At 48.1% G+C, this 19,495-nt stretch overlaps 1 protein-coding gene across 1 annotated transcript in view; it reads left to right on the forward strand.

Annotated features, from left to right (window-relative positions):
• The first annotated feature begins 1,328 nt into the window (after positions 1–1,328).
• The window catches only part of scarb2c (scavenger receptor class B, member 2c), a 51,721-nt gene continuing 33,554 nt past the window's right edge, over positions 1,329–19,495 (forward strand). Inside the window, exons 1-3 of the mRNA XM_021622581.3 lie at positions 1,329–1,761; positions 3,826–3,983; positions 14,456–14,600. Of these exons, the coding sequence (XP_021478256.3) occupies positions 1,639–1,761; positions 3,826–3,983; positions 14,456–14,600 (426 nt within the window). The 5' untranslated portion in view covers positions 1,329–1,638. The remainder of the gene's footprint in view (positions 1,762–3,825; positions 3,984–14,455; positions 14,601–19,495) is intronic.

Below are 19,495 nucleotides of genomic sequence, written 5' to 3' on the forward strand. Positions count from 1 at the left end.
GAGACAAAAGAAGATGTGGCAAAGAATTTACATACATTTAAAAACATGAATGTGTGTGTGTGTGTGTGCATGCATGCATGCGTGTGTGTGTGTGTGTGTGTGTGTGTGCATATATCAGTACATACACACAACAAGTAGGTCACATAGGGGACAGGCGGTGTGCCGTGAGGTGTTGCTTTATTTGTTTTTTGATAGCAGGTTTGCTGTTCACTTGCACTATGTAAGAGGGAAGGGAGTTCCATGCACTCATGACTCTGAATAATACTGTACACTTCCTTGAATTTGTTCTGGACCTGGGGACTGTGAAAAGAGTTGACTACGCAACGCAATGTTTAAAAAAAAAACACAAAAAACAAGAAGTGACTCAGTCAGTCTTTCCTCAACTCTTAGCCAAGAGAGACTGGCACGCGTAGTATTAATGTTAGCCCTCTGATTACAATGACGAGCAAGATGTGTCACTCTGTTCTGGGCCAGCTGCAGCTTAACTAAGGCTTTCTTTGCAGCACTTCACCACCTGGCTGGACAATAATCAAGATAAGATAAAACTAGAGCCTGCAGGACTTGCTTTGTGGAGTGTGGTGTCAAAAAAGCAGAACATCTCTTTGTTACAGACGGACCTCTCCTCATCTTTACAACCACTCAATCTACAGTATACAGCAACACCTCCCCCATAAACGTTCCTGTCTCTTCTATAGATGTTATAACCTTGTATTGCTACTGCTGTAGCAAAGTAATTATCTAGGTGAGATTCAGAAATGGCTAATGTATTAATGTTATCTTATGTTTTAGCAAGTTGTAGATTTCATTGACCTTATTTCCAAGGCTACATATATTAATATGGGCTATTTTCATCCGGTTCCTGGGTAGCTTCTCAGAGACAGACATAATATAGAAAAGAGCAAACAAAAGCCAGATAAAAACATATATGCGTTCAGCAGTCCATTAATCAGTTGGTGTGTGTGTGTGATACGGGGGTTAAAGCTACAAACCCATAGGCAGTGGTTCCAAACCTTTTTCGGTTACTGTACCACCAACTGAATTTGTCTGTGCATTTTACCAGTAGGCTTATAAACTCATATCTTCTCAAGTACCCCTGTGGATATGCCCGGCACCCCCAGTGGTCTGCGTACCCCTGGTTGGGAACTACTGGTGTAATGAATTCACATTCCAGAACGGTAGGCAGAAACACTGGACGAGATAAGAGAAATATATTAAAAGGGGGAGCCTCACACTCCAGTACAGTAGGCAGAAACACTGGACGAGATAAGAGAAATAGATTAAAAGGGGGAGCCTCACACTCCAGTACAGTAGGCAGAAACACTGGACGAGATAAGAGAAATAGATTAAAAGGGGGGGCCTCACACTCCAGTACAGTAGGCAGAAACACTGGACGAGATAAGAGAAATAGATTAAAAGGGGGAGCCTCACACTCCAGTACAGTAGGCAGAAACACTGGACGAGATAAGAGAAATAGATTAAAAGGGGGAGCCACACACTCCAGTACAGTAGGTGGTGGTATATCCACCTTTCAGTTGGTTGCAATTCGACAATACACAGTTAAAGAAGAAGAAGTGGTTAGCAAGAGAAAGATATCTGGCTAGCGTTGGACATATCGGTAACACTTGAAGTTGATCAATCATGTCAGTGAAATCGTGTTGTATTTACAGTACGGGAGTGATTTCTATTCTAACTTTAATAGCAGGCATAGTTCTGGTGCTTTCGCAGGTGTTTCAAAATATCGTCAACGCGAAGATAAAAAAGGTAACGTTAATGCTAGCCAGCGGCAAGCTAGTTAGCAGGCCAACTTGGTTGTCCAACCAACCAACTAACTAAACAGAGGCTAATTGTATTTTAATTTTAATGTCCAGTAATCTAATCTAATGCAGCTAACTGTACCGTAGTTTGGCAGTTTAAGCTTGCTTGCTAGTTAGCTCGTTGTAGCCTACTAACGTTAAAATACTGTAACGACCCTGGGTAACCCTGGGTCGTTATAATACTTTGTGTACCATAAGCTTAGGCCGATTGTTTTTTTTTTAAATTGTTTTTTAGTCACTGTGAACGTAACAAGCTATTATTTTTGTCTGAATTGAATGCATTGACATACATATCCAGTCAAAATATGAATGTTGTTTCAATATACAGTACCAGTCAACATTTTGGACACACCTACTCATTCCAGGGTTTTCCCTTTATTTGTACTATTTTCTACATTGTAGAATAATAGTGAAGACATCAAAACTATGAAATAATACATATGGAATCAAGAAGTAACCAACAAAGTGTTAAAAAAAAAATCTAAATATATTTAATATCTGAGATTATTCACAGTAGCCACCCTTTGTCTTGAGGACAGCTTTGCACACCAATGGCATTCTCTCAACCAGCCTCATGAGCCAGTCACCTGGATTGAATTTCTTTACGCCTTAATGTGTTTGAGCCAATCAGTTGTTGTGACAAGGTTGCAGTGGTATACAGAAGATGGCTCTATTTGGTAAAATACCAAGTCCATATTATGTCAAGAACAGCTCAAATAAACAGAGAAACGACAGTCCATCATTACTTTAAGACATGAAGGTCAGGCAATACGGAACATTTCAAGAACTTTGAAAGTTTCTTCAATTGCAGTTGCAAAAACCATAAAGCGCTATGATGACACTGTCTCTCATGAGGACCGCCACAGAAATGGGAGACTCAGAGTTAACTCTGCTGCAGATTATAAATTCATTAGAGTTACCAGACTCAGAAATTGCAGCCCAAATAAATGCTTTAGAGTTCAAGTAACAGACACATCTCAACATCAACTGTTCAGAGGAGACTGTGAATCATGCCTTCATGGTCGAATTGCTGCAAAGAAACCACTACTAAAGGACACCAATAAGAAGAGACTTGTTTGGGCAAAGAAACACAAGCAAAGGACATTAGACTGGTGGAAATGTTGTCCTTTGCTCTGGAGCCCAAATTGGAGATTTTTGGATCCAACTGCTAGATGAACGGATGATCTCTGCATATGTGGTTCTAACCGTGAAGCATGGAGGAGGAGATGTGATGGTGTGGGGGTGCTTTGCTGGTGACACTGTCTGTGATTAGTTTAGAATTCAATTCACACAGCATTCTGCAGTGATACGCCATCCTGTCTGGTTTGGGCTTAGTGGGACTATCACTTGTTTTTCAACAGGACAATGACCCAACACACCTCCAGGCTGTGTAAGGGCTATTTGACCGAGAAAGAGAGTGATGGAGTGCTGCATCAGATGACCTGGCCTCCACAATCATCCAACCTCAACCTAAATGAGATGTTTTGTCATGAGTTGGACCGCAAAGTGAAGGAAAAGCAGCCAACAAGTGCTCAGCATATGTGGGAACTCCTTTAAGACTGTTGTAAAAGCGTTTCAGGTGAAGCTGGTTGAGAAAATACCAAGAGTGTGCAAAGCTGTCATCAAGGCAAAGGGTGGTAACTTTGAAGAATCTCAAATATAAAATATATTTTTATTTAACGCTTTATTTTAGAAAAACATTTTTGTTGGTTACTACATGATTCCATATGTGTTATTTCATAGTCTTCACTATTGCTCTGCAATGTAGAAAATAGTAAAAAATAAAGAAAAACCCTTGAATGAGTAGGTGTCCAAGCTTTTGACTGGTACTGCATGCTATGTTGTAGTTAGGCGGACAAACAAATGTTTTAAGTTGGCTACTACTACTGTTCACGGTAGCTACCTGGTTCAATCATCTGTCATGGGATTCAAGCTTTCATATTGGCTTTTGTGGTCACAAGTACTTGATCTAGCTATGTGTTTACTAACCAGTGCACGTTGAACCCTTCAGGAGATTGTGCTCAGGAATGGCACACATGCATTTGATGTGTGGGAAAACCCACCTCCTCCAGTCTACATGCAGTTCTACTTCTTTAATGTGACTAACCCGGCAGAGGTACTGAAGGGAGAGCGGCCTGCTGTTCTCGAGGTCGGACCTTACACGTACAGGTGAGATGTGGAGCAATTCATCGACAACGAGTAAAACTGTCACAGGCTATTAGATGAGATGCAGTCGGAGGAAAAGATGACCACATCCTAAGTCATTTTTGTTTTAAAGAAAAAAAAAAAGAACAAAACATCTGCTCTGACTATTGTCATGTGATAGTCCTTGTCAATAAATAGGAAGGAACTCAGCTGATGTTGCCGTAACTGGTGACATCATGTCCTGTCCTAACTTAACAGGATCAGGGGGTTTTGTGCTAAATGTGTTCCTCTGTGAATGAACCCAGCTTCGGATAGGAGGCTTTGTTGGCCTCTCTCTTGGCAGCAATGAACCCTAGCCCCGATAAGACGGTTATGTTACGGTGCGTGAATGAGGACCCAAAAGCGAATTAACGTAAACAGAACTTCTTTAATAACAAAACATAGGTAGGCTCAGATGGACCGGCAGATTCCGACAGGACAGGACAAGGTTGCAGCAAACATGACGATAGTCTGGTTCAGGCATGAAAAACACAAACAAGAATCCGACAAAGACAGGAACAGAGAGAGATATAGAGGACTAATCAGAGGGAAAAAGGGAACAGGTGGGAAAAGGGGTGACGAGGTAGTTAGGAGGAGACAAGGAACAGCTGGGGGAAAGAGGGGGAGAAAAGGTAACCTAATAACGACCAGCAGAGGGAGACAGGGTGAAGGGAAAGGACAGAAACAAGACACAACATGACAATACATGACAGTACCCCCCCACTCACCGAGCGCCTCCTGGCGCACTCGAGGAGGAAACCTGGCGGCAACGGAGGAAATCGCGACGAAGATATCGCGGAAGAAGTCGCACTGCGACAGGATTAATGATCCGAGAAATACGGAACGGACCAATGAACCGCGGGGTCAACTTGCGAGAAGCCGTCTTAAGGGGAAGGTTCTGAGTGGAGAGCCAAACTCTCTGACCGCGACAATATCTAGGACTCTTAGTTCTACGCTTATTAGCAGCTCTCACAGTCTGCGCCCTATAACGGCAAAGTGCAGACCTGACCCTCTTCCAGGTGCGCTCGCAACGTTGGACAAAAGCCTGAGCGGAGGGGACGCTGGACTCGGCGAACTGAGATGAGAACAGCGGAGGCTGGTACCCGAGGCTACTCTGAAAAGGAGATAGCCCGGTCGCAGACGAAGGAAGCGAGTTGTGGGCGTATTCTGCCCAGGGGAGCTGTTCTGACCAAGACGCAGGGTTGCGAAAAGAAAGACTGCGTAAGATGCGACCAATAGTCTGATTGGCCCGTTCTGCTTGACCGTTAGACTGGGGGTGAAAGCCGGAAGAGAGACTGACGGAAGCCCCAATCAAACGGCAAAACTCCCTCCAAAATTGAGACGTGAATTGCGGACCTCTGTCCGAAACGACGTCTGACGGAAGGCCATGAATTCTGAAAACATTCTCGATGATGATTTGTGCCGTCTCTTTAGCAGAAGGAAGCTTAGCAAGGGGAATAAAATGAGCCGCCTTAGAGAACCTGTCGACAACCGTAAGAATAACAGTCTTCCCCGCTGACGAAGGCAGTCCGGTGACAAAATCTAAGGCGATGTGAGACCACGGTCGAGAGGGAATGGGAAGCGGCCTGAGACGGCCGGCAGGAGGGGAGTTACCGGACTTAGTCTGCGCGCAGACCGAACAAGCAGCCACGAAGCGACGCTTGTCATGCTCCCGGGTGGGCCACCAAAAACGCTGGCGAATGGAAGCAAGCGTACCCCGAACGCCAGGATGGCCGGCTAACTTGGCAGAGTGAGCCCACTGAAGAACGGCCAGACGAGTAGGAACGGGAACGAAAAGAAGGTTCCTAGGACAAGCGCGCGGCGACGGAGTTTGAGTGAGTGCTTGCTTTACCTGCCTCTCAATTCCCCAGACAGTCAACCCGACAACACGCCCCTCAGGGAGAATCCCCTCGGGGTCAGTGGAGGCTACTGAAGAACTGAAGAGACGAGATAAAGCATCAGGCTTGGTGTTCTTAGAGCCCGGACGATAAGAAATCACGAACTCGAAACGAGCGAAAAACAGCGCCCAGCGCGCCTGACGCGCATTAAGTCGTTTGGCAGAACGGATGTACTCAAGGTTCCTATGGTCAGTCCAAACGACAAAAGGAACGGTCGCCCCCTCCAACCACTGTCGCCATTCGCCTAGGGCTAAGCGGATGGCGAGCAGTTCGCGGTTTCCCACATCATAGTTACGTTCCGACGGCGACAGGCGATGAGAAAAATACGCGCAAGGGTGGACCTTGTCGTCAGAGAGGGAGCGCTGAGAAAGAATGGCTCCCACGCCCACCTCTGACGCGTCAACCTCGACAACGAACTGTCTAGTGACGTCAGGTGTAACAAGGATAGGTGCGGATGTAAAACGATTCTTGAGGAGATCAAAAGCTCCCTGGGCGGAAACGGACCACTTAAAGCACGTCTTGACAGAAGTAAGGGCTGTGAGAGGAGCTGCCACCTGACCGAAATTACGGATGAAATGACGATAGAAGTTCGCGAAGCCGAGAAAGCGCTGCAGCTCGACGCGTGACTTAGGGACGGGCCAATCAATGACAGCTTGGACCTTAGCGGGATCCATCTTAATGCCTTCAGCGGAAATAACAGAACCGAGAAATGTGACGGAGGAGGCATGAAAAGAGCACTTCTCAGCCTTCACAAAAAGACAATTCTCTAAAAGGCGCTGGAGGACACGTCGAACGTGCTGAACATGAATCTGGAGTGACGGTGAAAAAATCAGGATATCGTCAAGGTAAACGAAAACAAAGATGTTCAGCATGTCTCTCAGGACATCATTGACTAATGCCTGAAAGACAGCTGGAGCGTTAGCGAGGCCGAAAGGAAGAACCCGGTATTCAAAGTGCCCTAACGGAGTGTTAAACGCCGTCTTCCAATCGTCCCCCTCCCTGATGCGCACGAGATGGTAAGCGTTACGAAGGTCCAACTTAGTGAAAAACCTGGCTCCCTGCAGGATCTCGAAGGCTGAAGACATAAGAGGAAGCGGATAACGATTCTTCACTGTTATGTCATTCAGCCCTCGATAATCTATGCAGGGGCGCAGGGACCCGTCCTTCTTCTTAACAAAAAAAACCCCCGCTCCGGCGGGAGAGGAGGAGGGGACTATGGTACCGGCGGCAAGAGCTACAGACAAATAATCTTCGAGAGCCTTACGTTCGGGAGCCGACAGAGAGTATAGTCTACCCCGGGGGGGAGTGGTTCCCGGAAGGAGATCAATACTACAATCATACGACCGGTGTGGGGGAAGAGAGGTGGCCCTGGACCGACTGAACACCGTGCGCAGATCGTGATATTCCTCCGGCACCCCTGTCAAATCACCAGGCTCCTCCTGTGAAGAAGAGACAGAGGAAACAGGAGGGATAGCAGACATTAAACATTTCACATGACAAGAGACGTTCCAGGAGAGGATAGAATTACTAGACCAATTAATGGAAGGATTATGACAAACTAGCCAGGGATGGCCCAAAACAACAGGTGTAAAAGGTGAACGAAAAATTAAAAAAGAAATAGTTTCGCTATGATTACCAGAAACAGTGAGGGTTAAAGGTAGCGTCTCACGCTGAATCCTGGGGAGAGGACTACCATCCAGGGCGAACAAGGCCGTGGACTCCCTTAACTGTCTGAGAGGAATGTCATGTTCCCGAGCCCAGGTCTCGTCCATAAAACAGCCCTCCGCCCCAGAGTCTATTAAGGCACTGCAGGAAGCTGACGAACCGGTCCAGCGTAGATGGACCGACAAGGTAGTGCAGGATCTTGAAGGAGAGACAGGAGTAGTAGCGCTCACCAGTAGCCCTCCGCTTACTGATGAGCTCTGGCTTTTACTGGACATGAAGTGACAAAATGACCAGCAGAACCGCAATAGAGACAGAGGCGGTTGGTGATTCTCCGTTCCCTCTCCTTAGTCGAGATGCGGATACCTCCCAGCTGCATGGGCTCAGCACCCGAGCCGGCAGAGGAAGATGGTAGTGATGCGGAGAGGGGGGCAACGGAGAACGCGAGCTCCTTTCCACGAGCTCGGTGACGAAGATCAACCCGTCGCTCAATGCGAATAGCGAGTTCAATCAAGGAATCCACGCTGGAAGGAACCTCCCGGGAGAGAATCTCATCCTTTACCTCTGCGCGGAGACCCTCCAGAAAACGAGCGAGCAAAGCCGGCTCGTTCCAGCCACTGGAGGCAGCAAGAGTGCGAAACTCAATAGAGTAGTCTGTTATGGATCGATTACCTTGACATAGGGAAGACAGGGCCCTGGAAGCCTCCTCCCCAAAAACAGATCGATCAAAAACCCGTATCATCTCCTCCTTAAAGTCCTGATACTGGTTAGTACACTCAGCCCTTGCCTCCCAGATTGCCGTGCCCCACTCACGAGCCCGTCCAGTAAGGAGAGATATGACGTAGGCGACACGAGCAGTGCTCCTGGAGTAAGTGTTGGGCTGGAGAGAAAACACAATATCACACTGGGTGAGGAACGAGCGGCATTCAGTGGGCTCCCCAGAGTAACACGGCGGGTTATTGATTCTGGGCTCCGGAGATTCGAAAGCCCTGGAAGTGGCCGGTGGATCGAGGCGGAGATGGTGAACCTGTTCTGTGAGGTTGGAGACTTGGGTGGCCAGGGTCTCAACGGCATGTCGAGCAGCAGACAATTCCTGCTCGTGTCTGCCTAGCATCGCTCCCTGGATCTCGACGGCTGAGTGGAGAGGATCCGAAGTCGCTGGGTCCATTCTTGGTCGGATTCTTCTGTTACGGTGCGTGAATGAGGACCCAAAAGCGAATTAACGTAAACAGAACTTCTTTAATAACAAAACATAGGTAGGCTCAGATGGACCGGCAGATTCCGACAGGACAGGACAAGGTTGCAGCAAACATGACGATAGTCTGGTTCAGGCATGAAAAACACAAACAAGAATCCGACAAAGACAGGAACAGGAACAGAGAGAGATATAGAGGACTAATCAGAGGGAAAAAGGGAACAGGTGGGAAAAGGGGTGACGAGGTAGTTAGGAGGAGACAAGGAACAGCTGGGGGAAAGAGGGGGAGAAAAGGTAACCTAATAACGACCAGCAGAGGGAGACAGGGTGAAGGGAAAGGACAGAAACAAGACACAACATGACAATACATGACAGGTTATTACTGAGGCGATCGAGTCAGCACTAGTGTTACGGTGCGTGAATGAGGACCCAAAAGCGAATTAACTTAAACAGAGCTTCTTTAATTACCAAACATAGGTAGGCTCAGACGGACCGGCAGATTCCGACAGGACAAGACAAGGTTACAGCAAACATGACGACAGTCTGGTTCAGGCATGAAACACAACAAACAAGAATCCGACAAGGACAGGAGCAGGAACAGAGAGAGATATAGGGACCTAATCAGAGGGAAAAAGGGAACAGGTGGGAAAAGGGGTGACGAGGTGGTTAGGAGGAGACAAGGCACAGCTGGGGGAAAGAGGGGGAGAAAAGGTAACCTAACAACGACCAGCAGAGGGAGACAGGGTGAAGGGAAAGGACAGAGACAAGACACAACATGACAGTACCCCCCCACTCACCGAGCGCCTCCTGGCGCACTCGAGGAGGAAACCTGGCGGCAACGGAGGAAATCCTCGATCAGCGCACGGTCCAGCACGTCCCGAGAGGGAACCCAACTCCTCTCCTCAGGACCGTACCCCTCCCAATCTACGAGGTACTGGTGACCACGGCCCCGAGGACGCATGTCCAAAATTCTACGGACCCTGTAGATGGGTGCGCCCTCGACAAGGATGGGGGGGGGGGGGGGGGGGGGAGACGAGCGGGGGCGCGAAGGACGGGCTTGATGCAGGAGACATGGAAGACCGGGTGGACGCGACGAAGGTATCGCGGAAGAAGAAGTCGAACTGCGACAGGATTAATGACCCGAGAAATACGGAACGGACCAATGAACCGCGGGGTCAACTTGCGAGAAGCCGTCTTAAGGGGAAGGTTCTGAGTGGAGAGCCAAACTCTCTGACCGCGACAATATCTAGGACTCTTAGTTCTACGCTTATTAGCAGCCCTCACAGTCTGCGTCCTATAACGGCAAAGTGCAGACCTGACCCTCTTCCAGGTGCGCTCGCAACGTTGGACAAAAGCCTGAGCGGAGGGGACGCTGGACTCGGCGAACTGAGATGAGAACAGCGGAGGCTGGTACCCGAGGCTACTCTGAAAAGGAGATAGCCCGGTCGCAGACGAAGGAAGCGAGTTGTGGGCGTATTCTGCCCAGGGGAGCTGTTCTGACCAAGACGCAGGGTTGCGAAAAGAAAGACTGCGTAAGATGCGACCAATAGTCTGATTGGCCCGTTCTGCTTGACCGTTAGACTGGGGGTGAAAGCCGGAAGAGAGACTGACGGAAGCCCCAATCAAACGGCAAAACTCCCTCCAAAATTGAGACGTGAATTGCGGACCTCTGTCCGAAACGACGTCTGACGGAAGGCCATGAATTCTGAAAACATTCTCGATGATGATTTGTGCCGTCTCTTTAGCAGAAGGAAGCTTAGCAAGGGGAATGAAATGAGCCGCCTTAGAGAACCTATCGACAACCGTAAGAATAACAGTCTTCCCCGCTGACGAAGGCAGTCCGGTGACAAAATCTAAGGCGATGTGAGACCACGGTCGAGAGGGAATAGGAAGCGGCCTGAGACGGCCGGCAGGAGGAGAGTTACCGGACTTAGTCTGCGCGCAGACCGAACAAGCAGCCACGAAACGACGCGTGTCATGCTCCCGGGTGGGCCACCAAAAACGCTGGCGAATGGAAGCAAGCGTACCCCGAACGCCAGGGTGGCCGGCTAACTTGGCAGAGTGAGCCCACTGAAGAACGGCCAGACGAGTAGGAACGGGAACGAAAAGAAGGTTCCTAGGACAAGCGCGCGGCGACGGAGTGTGAGTGAGCGCTTGCTTTACCTGCCTCTCAATTCCCCAGACAGTCAACCCGACAACACGCCCCTCAGGGAGAATCCCCTCGGGGTCAGTGGAGGCTACTGAAGAACTGAAGAGACGAGACAAAGCATCAGGCTTGGTGTTCTTAGAGCCCGGACGATAAGAAATCACGAACTCGAAACGAGCGAAAAACAGCGCCCAACGCGCCTGACGCGCATTAAGTCGTTTGGCAGAACGGATGTACTCAAGGTTCCTATGGTCAGTCCAAACGACAAAAGGAACGGTCGCCCCCTCCAACCACTGTCGCCATTCGCCTAGGGCTAACCGGATGGCGAGCAGTTCGCGGTTACCCACATCATAGTTACGTTCCGACGGCGACAGGCGATGAGAAAAATACGCGCATGGGTGGACCTTGTCGTCAGAGAGGGAGCGCTGAGAAAGAATGGCTCCCACGCCCACCTCTGACGCGTCAACCTCGACAACGAACTGTCTAGAGACGTCAGGTGTAACAAGGATAGGAGCGGATGTAAAACGATTCTTGAGGAGATCAAAAGCTCCCTGGGCGGAAACGGACCACTTAAAGCACGTCTTGACAGAAGTAAGGGCTGTGAGAGGAGCTGCCACCTGACCGAAATTACGGATGAAACGACGATAGAAGTTCGCGAAGCCGAGAAAGCGCTGCAGCTCGACGCGTGACTTAGGGACGGGCCAATCAATGACAGCTTGGACCTTAGCGGGATCCATCTTAATGCCTTCAGCGGAAATAACAGAACCGAGAAATGTGACTGAGGAGGCATGAAAAGTGCACTTCTCAGCCTTCACAAAAAGACAATTCTCTAAAAGGCGCTGGAGGACACGTCGAACGTGCTGAACATGAATCTGGAGTGACGGTGAAAAAATCAGGATATCGTCAAGGTAAACGAAAACAAAGATGTTCAGCATGTCTCTCAGGACATCATTGACTAATGCCTGAAAGACAGCTGGAGCGTTAGCGAGGCCGAAAGGAAGAACCCGGTATTCAAAGTGCCCTAACGGAGTGTTAAACGCCGTCTTCCACTCGTCCCCCTCCCTGATGCGCACGAGATGGTAAGCGTTACGAAGGTCCAACTTAGTGAAAAACCTGGCTCCCTGCAGGATCTCGAAGGCTGAAGACATAAGAGGAAGCGGATAACGATTCTTCACTGTTATGTCATTCAGCCCTCGATAATCTATGCAGGGGCGCAGAGACCCGTCCTTCTTCTTGACAAAAAAAACCCCCGCTCCGGCGGGAGAGGAGGAGGGGACTATGGTACCGGCGTCAAGAGCTACAGACAAATAATCTTCGAGAGCCTTACGTTCGGGAGCCGACAGAGAGTATAGTCTACCCCGGGGGGGGGTGGTTCCCGGAAGGAGATCAATACTACAATCATACGACCGGTGTGGAGGAAGAGAGGTGGCCCTGGACCGACTGAACACCGTGCGCAGATCGTGATATTCCTCCGGCACCCCTGTCAAATCACCAGGCTCCTCCTGTGAAGAAGGGACAGAGGAAACAGGAGGGATAGCAGACATTAAACATTTCACATGACAAGAGACGTTCCAGGAGAGGATAGAATTACTAGACCAATTAATGGAAGGATTATGACAAACTAGCCAGGGATGGCCCAAAACAACAGGTGTAAAAGGTGAACGAAAAATTAAAAAAGAAATGGTTTCACTATGATTACCAGAAACAGTGAGGGTTAAAGGTAGCGTCTCACGCTGAATCCTGGGGAGAGGACTACCATCCAGGGCGAACAAGGCCGTGGGCTCCTTTAACTGTCTGAGAGGAATGTCATGTTCCCGAGCCCAGGTCTCGTCCATAAAACAGCCCTCCGCCCCAGAGTCTATTAAGGCACTGCAGGAAGCTGACGAACCGGTCCAGCGTAGATGAACCGACAAGGTAGTGCAGGATCTTGAAGGAGAGACAGGAGTAGTAGCGCTCACCAGTAGCCCTCCGCTTACTGATGAGCTCTGGCCTTTTACTGGACATGAAGTGACAAAATGACCAGCGGAACCGCAATAGAGACAGAGGCGGTTGGTGATTCTCCGTTCCCTCTCCTTAGTCGAGATGCGGATACCTCCCAGCTGCATGGGCTCAGCACCCGAGCCGGCAGAGGAAGATGGTAGTGATGCGGAGAGGGGGGCAACGGAGAACGCGAGCTCCTTTCCACGAGCTCGGTGACGAAGATCAACCCGTCGCTCAATGCGAATAGCGAGTTCAATCAAGGAATCCACGCTGGAAGGAACCTCCCGGGAGAGAATCTCATCCTTTACCTCTGCGCGGAGACCCTCCAGAAAACGAGCGAGCAAAGCCGGCTCGTTCCAGCCACTGGAGGCAGCAAGAGTGCGAAACTCAATAGAGTAGTCTGTTATGGATCGATTACCTTGACATAGGGAAGACAGGGCCCTGGAAGCCTCCTCCCCAAAAACAGATCGATCAAAAACCCGTATCATCTCCTCCTTAAAGTCCTGATACTGGTTAGTACACTCAGCCCTTGCCTCCCAGATTGCCGTGCCCCACTCACGAGCCCGTCCAATAAGGAGAGATATGACGTAGGCGACACGAGCAGTGCTCCTGGAGAAAGTGTAGGGCTGGAGAGAAAACACAATATCACACTGGGTGAGGAACGAGCGGCATTCAGTGGGCTCCCCAGAGTAACACGGCGGGTTATTGATTCTGGGCTCCGGAGATTCGAAAGCCCTGGAAGTGGCCGGTGGATCGAGGCGGAGATGGTGAACCTGTTCTGTGAGGTTGGAGACTTGGGTGGCCAGGGTCTCAACGGCATGTCGAGCAGCAGACAATTCCTGCTCGTGTCTGCCTAGCATCGCTCCCTGGATCCCGACGGCTGAGTGGAGAGGATCCGAAGTCGCTGGGTCCATTCTTGGTCGGATTCTTCTGTTACGGTGCGTGAATGAGGACCCAAAAGCGAATTAACTTAAACAGAGCTTCTTTAATTACCAAACATAGGTAGGCTCAGACGGACCGGCAGATTCCGACAGGACAAGACAAGGTTACAGCAAACATGACGACAGTCTGGTTCAGGCATGAAACACAACAAACAAGAATCCGACAAGGACAGGAGCAGGAACAGAGAGAGATATAGGGACCTAATCAGAGGGAAAAAGGGAACAGGTGGGAAAAGGGGTGACGAGGTGGTTAGGAGGAGACAAGGCACAGCTGGGGGAAAGAGGGGGAGAAAAGGTAACCTAACAACGACCAGCAGAGGGAGACAGGGTGAAGGGAAAGGACAGAGACAAGACACAACATGACAACTAGGCCTTGGTCTCTACGGCTGCGTTTACACAGGCAGCCCAATTCTGATCTATTACCCTGTTATTTGTCTTTTTGACCAGTCAGATTAGATCTTTTGCCAACAACTGGCATGATAACACAAACAGATCTAGGACCAGGCTAATGTTTCCTTACACTTTTATCGTAACATCTTATCTGGCTTGCCCTCACCAGACATATCTTTGTCTTCAGCACATTCTTCACGGCTCTTGCCATCACTCACTGTGTTTTGTAATGTTTCCTTGCTCAGGGAGTTTCGTCCAATGGAGCGAGTGAATTTCCTGGAGAATGGAACCAAAGTGTCAGCTGTCAACACTAAGACCTATGTGTTTCAGTCTGACATGTCTAAAGGACCAGAGAGTGACCTGATCAGAACAGTCAACATCCCAGCTATGGTAGGCTACGACACAAACACACTTCCCTAATCAGAAAAATCAAGGCCCTGGCTGTGGTAAGGTTAGCTACAATAAATCAAACTGCCTCTTTTGTGTATGGAACTTAGAGAGAGTGTTCTGATTGAAGAGAGTTGTAGCAGAGGCACCACGACGAGATTTACATAGTACAGTATATACATCAACGTTTCAATTTACATTAGCAACGGAATGTCATGCGCTGAGAGAGGGTTCGTGGGCTTAGCTCAAATTTACCGTAAAGATTCCAACGGAATGTCATGCGCTGAGAGAGGGTTAGTGGGCTTAGCTCAAATTTACCGTAAAGATTCCAACGGAATGTCATGCGCTGAGAGAGGGTTCGTGGGCTTAGCTCAAATTTACCGTAAAGATTCCAACGGAATGTCATGCGCTGAGAGAGGGTTCATGGGCTTAGCTCAAATTTACCGGAAAGATTCCAACGGAATGTCATGCGCTGAGAGAGGGTTCATGGGCTTAGCTCAAATTTACCGGAAAGATTCCAACGGAATGTCATGCTCTGAGAGAGGGTTCGTGGGCTTATCTCAAATTTACCGTAAATATTCCAACGGAATGTCATGCGCTGAGAGAGGCTTCGTGGGCTTAGCTCAAATTTACCGTAAAGATTCCAGTGTAGCCAGTAAAGCTCTCTGCAATGTCTCTCTGCAATGTCTCTCTGCAATGTCGCTCTGCAATGTCGCTCTGCAATGTCGCTCTGCAATGTCTCTCTGCAATGTCGCTCTGCAATGTCTCTCTGCAATGTCTCTCTGCAATGTCTCTCTGCAATGTCTCTCTGCAATGTCTCTCTGCAATGTCTCTCTGCAATGTCGCTCTGCAATGTCTACGCAAACGGATCCGCAACAGCTCGGACGGCACTCTGTTTTCGTAGCTCTCTACGTAGTTCTACATACTTTTTTTGTGGCTTAATTTGTTTGGAACATGATACAAAGAGAGCTCCATTTGCGTAGACTGTGAAATCACTACGGAGAGCCCTTAAACATGCTTTTAACAAACTATTCAACTATGCAGCAAATATTCATCCTAACCATATTACACTTTTGAATAATGCAACGATTCACAGGCATGTGCAGATAATTAAAGGGTTTATTTTCTCGTCTGTACATTTCAGCTTCAATATAAAAGCACAGAGCTAGCTATAACTAACACTCTTCATCAAGTAACATTAGTGATTTTAATTTTTTTAATTTTTGCAATTCGTTCCAATTATTGGCAGCAGAGAACTGGAAGGAAAGGTGGCCAAAGGTGTTGGCTTTGGGGATGACCAGTGAAATATACCTGCTGGAGCAGGTGCTACGGGTGGGTGTTGCTATGGTGACCAGTGAGCTGAGATAAGGCGGAGCTTTACTGAGCAAAGACTTTTATAGATGACCTGGAGCCAGTGGGTTTGGTGACGGCGATGTCATTTACAAAATTCGAAGTCAAGGATCGGTAGGATGGTCAGTTTTACGAGGGTATGTTTGGAAGCATGAGTGAAGGAGGCTTTGTTGCGAAATAGGAAGCCAATTCTAGATTACATTTTGGATTGGAGATGCTTAATGAGTCTGGAAGGAGAGTTTACAGTCTAGCCAGACACCTAGGCATTTATAGTTGTCCACATATTCTAAGTCAGAGCCGTCCAGAGTAGTGATGCTAGGCGGGCGGGCGGGTGCGGGCAGCGATCTGTTGAAGAGCATGCAGGATGTTTGAGTCACGGAGTTGGTAGGTGTTCAGACTTCAAGTTGAAGTTTTATTGTCACATGCAGAAGTACAGTGAAATGCTTAACTTGACTGCGCTACCCAGTAATCAATATAAGCATAGTATAACCAGGGCTCTAAAGATCGACAAAGTATTTCGCTGTGCGACCAGGAATTTTATTTTGGGAGCACTTGTCGATTTATGACAAAAATCTTCCAGATCATAATTGTTGTAATGATAAGGCTTCGTTGTTTTAGAGTGCCCCAGAGAAACAAGCGAGTGCATATTAGTTATCGTCATGGTTGCATCATGACTACAGCGAAAACGTCTTCCTTCATGCATTTATCTGCCGAAAAAGCTATCCGTTTTCAATTGGTAGCACATTAACATTTTTTATTTAGAGCCCCGAGTATAATGACATTATAAAAACTGTATACACACCGTTGAAGTCGGAAGTTTACATACACTTAGGTTGGAGTCATTAAAACTTTTTTTTGTGTGTGTGTGTGAATTTTACCCCCTTTTTTTCTCCCCAATTTCGTGGTATCCAATTGTTAGTAGCTACTATCTTGTCTCATCGCTACAACGAAGGTTGAAAGTCATGCGTCCTCCGATACACAACCCAACCAAGCCGCACTGCTTCTTAACACAGCGCGCATCCAACCCGGAAGCCAGCCGCACCAATGTGTTGGAGGAAACTCTGTGCACCTGGCAACCTTGGTTAGCGCGCACTGCGCCCGGCCCACCACAGGAGTCGCTGGTGCGCGATGAGACAAGGATATCCCTACCGGCCAAGCCCTCCCTAACCCGGACGACGCTATACCAATTGTGCGTCGCCCCACGGACCTCCCGGTTACGACAGAGCCTGGGCGCGAACCCAGAGTCTCTGGTGGCACAGCTGGCTAAAACTTGTTTTTTAACCACTCCACAAATATCTTGTTAAGAAACTATAGTTTTGGCAAGTCTGTTAGGACATCTACTTTGTGCATGACAGAAGTAATGTTTCCAACAATTTTTTTACAGACAGATTATTTCATTTATGATTCACTGTATCACAATTCCAGTGGGTCAGACGTATACATACACAAAGTTGACAGCTTGGAACATTTCAGAAAATTATTTTGTGGCTTTAGAAGCTTCTGATGGGCTAATTGCCATCATTTGAGTGAATCGGAGGTGTACCTGTGGATGTATTTCAAGGCCTACCTTCAAACTCAGTGCCTCTTTGCTTGACATCATGGGAAAATCAAAAGAAATCAGCCAAGACCTCAGAAAAAAAATTGTAGATCTCCACAAGTCTGGTTCATCCTTGGGAGCAATTTCCAATTGCCTGAAGGTACCACGTTCATCTGTACAAACAATAGTATGCAAGCATAAACACCATGGGACCACGCAGCCGTCATACCGCTCAGGAAGGAGACACTTTCTGTCTCCTAGAGATGAATGTTCTTTGGTGCGAAAAGTGAAAATCAATCCAAGAACAACAGCAGGACCTTGTGAAGATGCTGGAGGAAACGGGTACAAAAGTATCTATGTCCACAGTAAAACGGGTCCCATATCGACATAACCTGAAATGCCGCTCAGCAAGGAAGAGGACACTGCTCCAAAACTGCCATAAAAAAGCCAGACTACGGTTTGCAGCTAACTGCACATGGGGACAAAGATTGTACTTTTTGGAGAAATGTCCTCTGGTCTGATGAAACATAAATAGAACTGTTTGGCCATAATGACCATTGTTATGTTTGGAGGAAAAAGGGGGAGGCTTGCAAGCTGAAGAACACCATCCCAAAAATGAAGCATGGGGTTGGCAGCCTCATGTGGTGGGGGTGCTTTGCTGCATGAGGGACTGGTGCACTTCACAAAATAGATGGCATCATGAGGGTGAAAATTATGTGGATATATTGAAGCAACATCTCAAGACATCAGTCAGGAAGTTAAAGCTTGGTCGCAAATGGGTCTTCCAAATGGACAATGACCCAACGCATACTTCCAAATTTGTGGCAAAATGGCTTAAGGACAACAAAGTCTAGGTATTGGAGTCGCCATCACAAACCCCTGACCTCAATCGTATAGAAAATTTGTGGGCAGAACTGAAAAAGCGTGTGCGAGCATGGAGGCCTACAAACCTGACTTAGGTACACCAGCTCTGTCAGGAGGGATGGGCCAAAATTCACCCAACTTATTGTGGGAAGCTTGTGGAAGGCTACCCAAAACGTTTGACCCAAGTTAAACAATTTAAAGGCGATGCTACCAAATACTAATTGAGTCTATGTAAACTTTTGACCCACTGGGAATGTGAAAGAAAGAAAGAAAAGTTGAAATAATTCCTTCTCTACTGTTATTCTGACATTTCACATTCTGAAAATAAAGTGATGATCCTAACTTACCTAAGGCAGGGAAATTTTTACTAAAATTAAATGTCAGGAATTGTGAAAAACTGAGTTAGCTAAGGTGTATGTAAACTTCCGACTTCAACTGTACATACAGGGCTCCAGAGTGGCACTTCAACTGTATATACAGGGCTCCAGAGTGGCACTTCAACTGTACATACAGGGCTCCAGAGTGGCACTTCAACTGTACATACAGGGCTCCAGAGTGGCACTTCAACTGTACATACAGGGCTCCAGAGTGGCACTTCAACTGTACATACAGGGCTCCAGAGTGGCACTTCAACTGTACATACAGGGCTCTAGAGTGGCACTTCAACTGTACATACAGGGCTCCAGAGTGGCACTTCAACTGTACATACAGGGCTCCAGAGTGGCACTTCAACTGTACATACAGGGCTCCAGAGTGGCACTTCAACTGTATATACAGGGCTCCAGAGTGGCACTTCAACTGTACATACAGGGCTCCAGAGTGGCACTTCAACTGTACATACAGGGCTCTAGAGTGGCACTTCAACTGTACATACAGGGCTCCAGAGTGGCACTTCAACTGTACATACAGGGCTCCAGAGTGGCACTTCAACTGTACATACAGGGCTCCAGAGTGGCACTTCAACTGTACATACAGGGCTCCAGAGTGGCACTTCAACTGTACATACAGGGCTCCAGAGTGGCACTTCAACTGTACATACAGGGCTCCAGAGTGGCACTTCAACTGTATATACAGGGCTCCAGAGTGGCACTTCAACTGTACATACAGGGCTCCAGAGTGGCACTTCAACTGTACATACAGGGCTCCA

Source organism: Oncorhynchus mykiss, chromosome 12 (genome assembly GCF_057628025.1).
Source record: "Oncorhynchus mykiss isolate SJ-2025 chromosome 12, ASM5762802v1, whole genome shotgun sequence".
Taxonomy (NCBI): domain Eukaryota; kingdom Metazoa; phylum Chordata; class Actinopteri; order Salmoniformes; family Salmonidae; genus Oncorhynchus; species Oncorhynchus mykiss.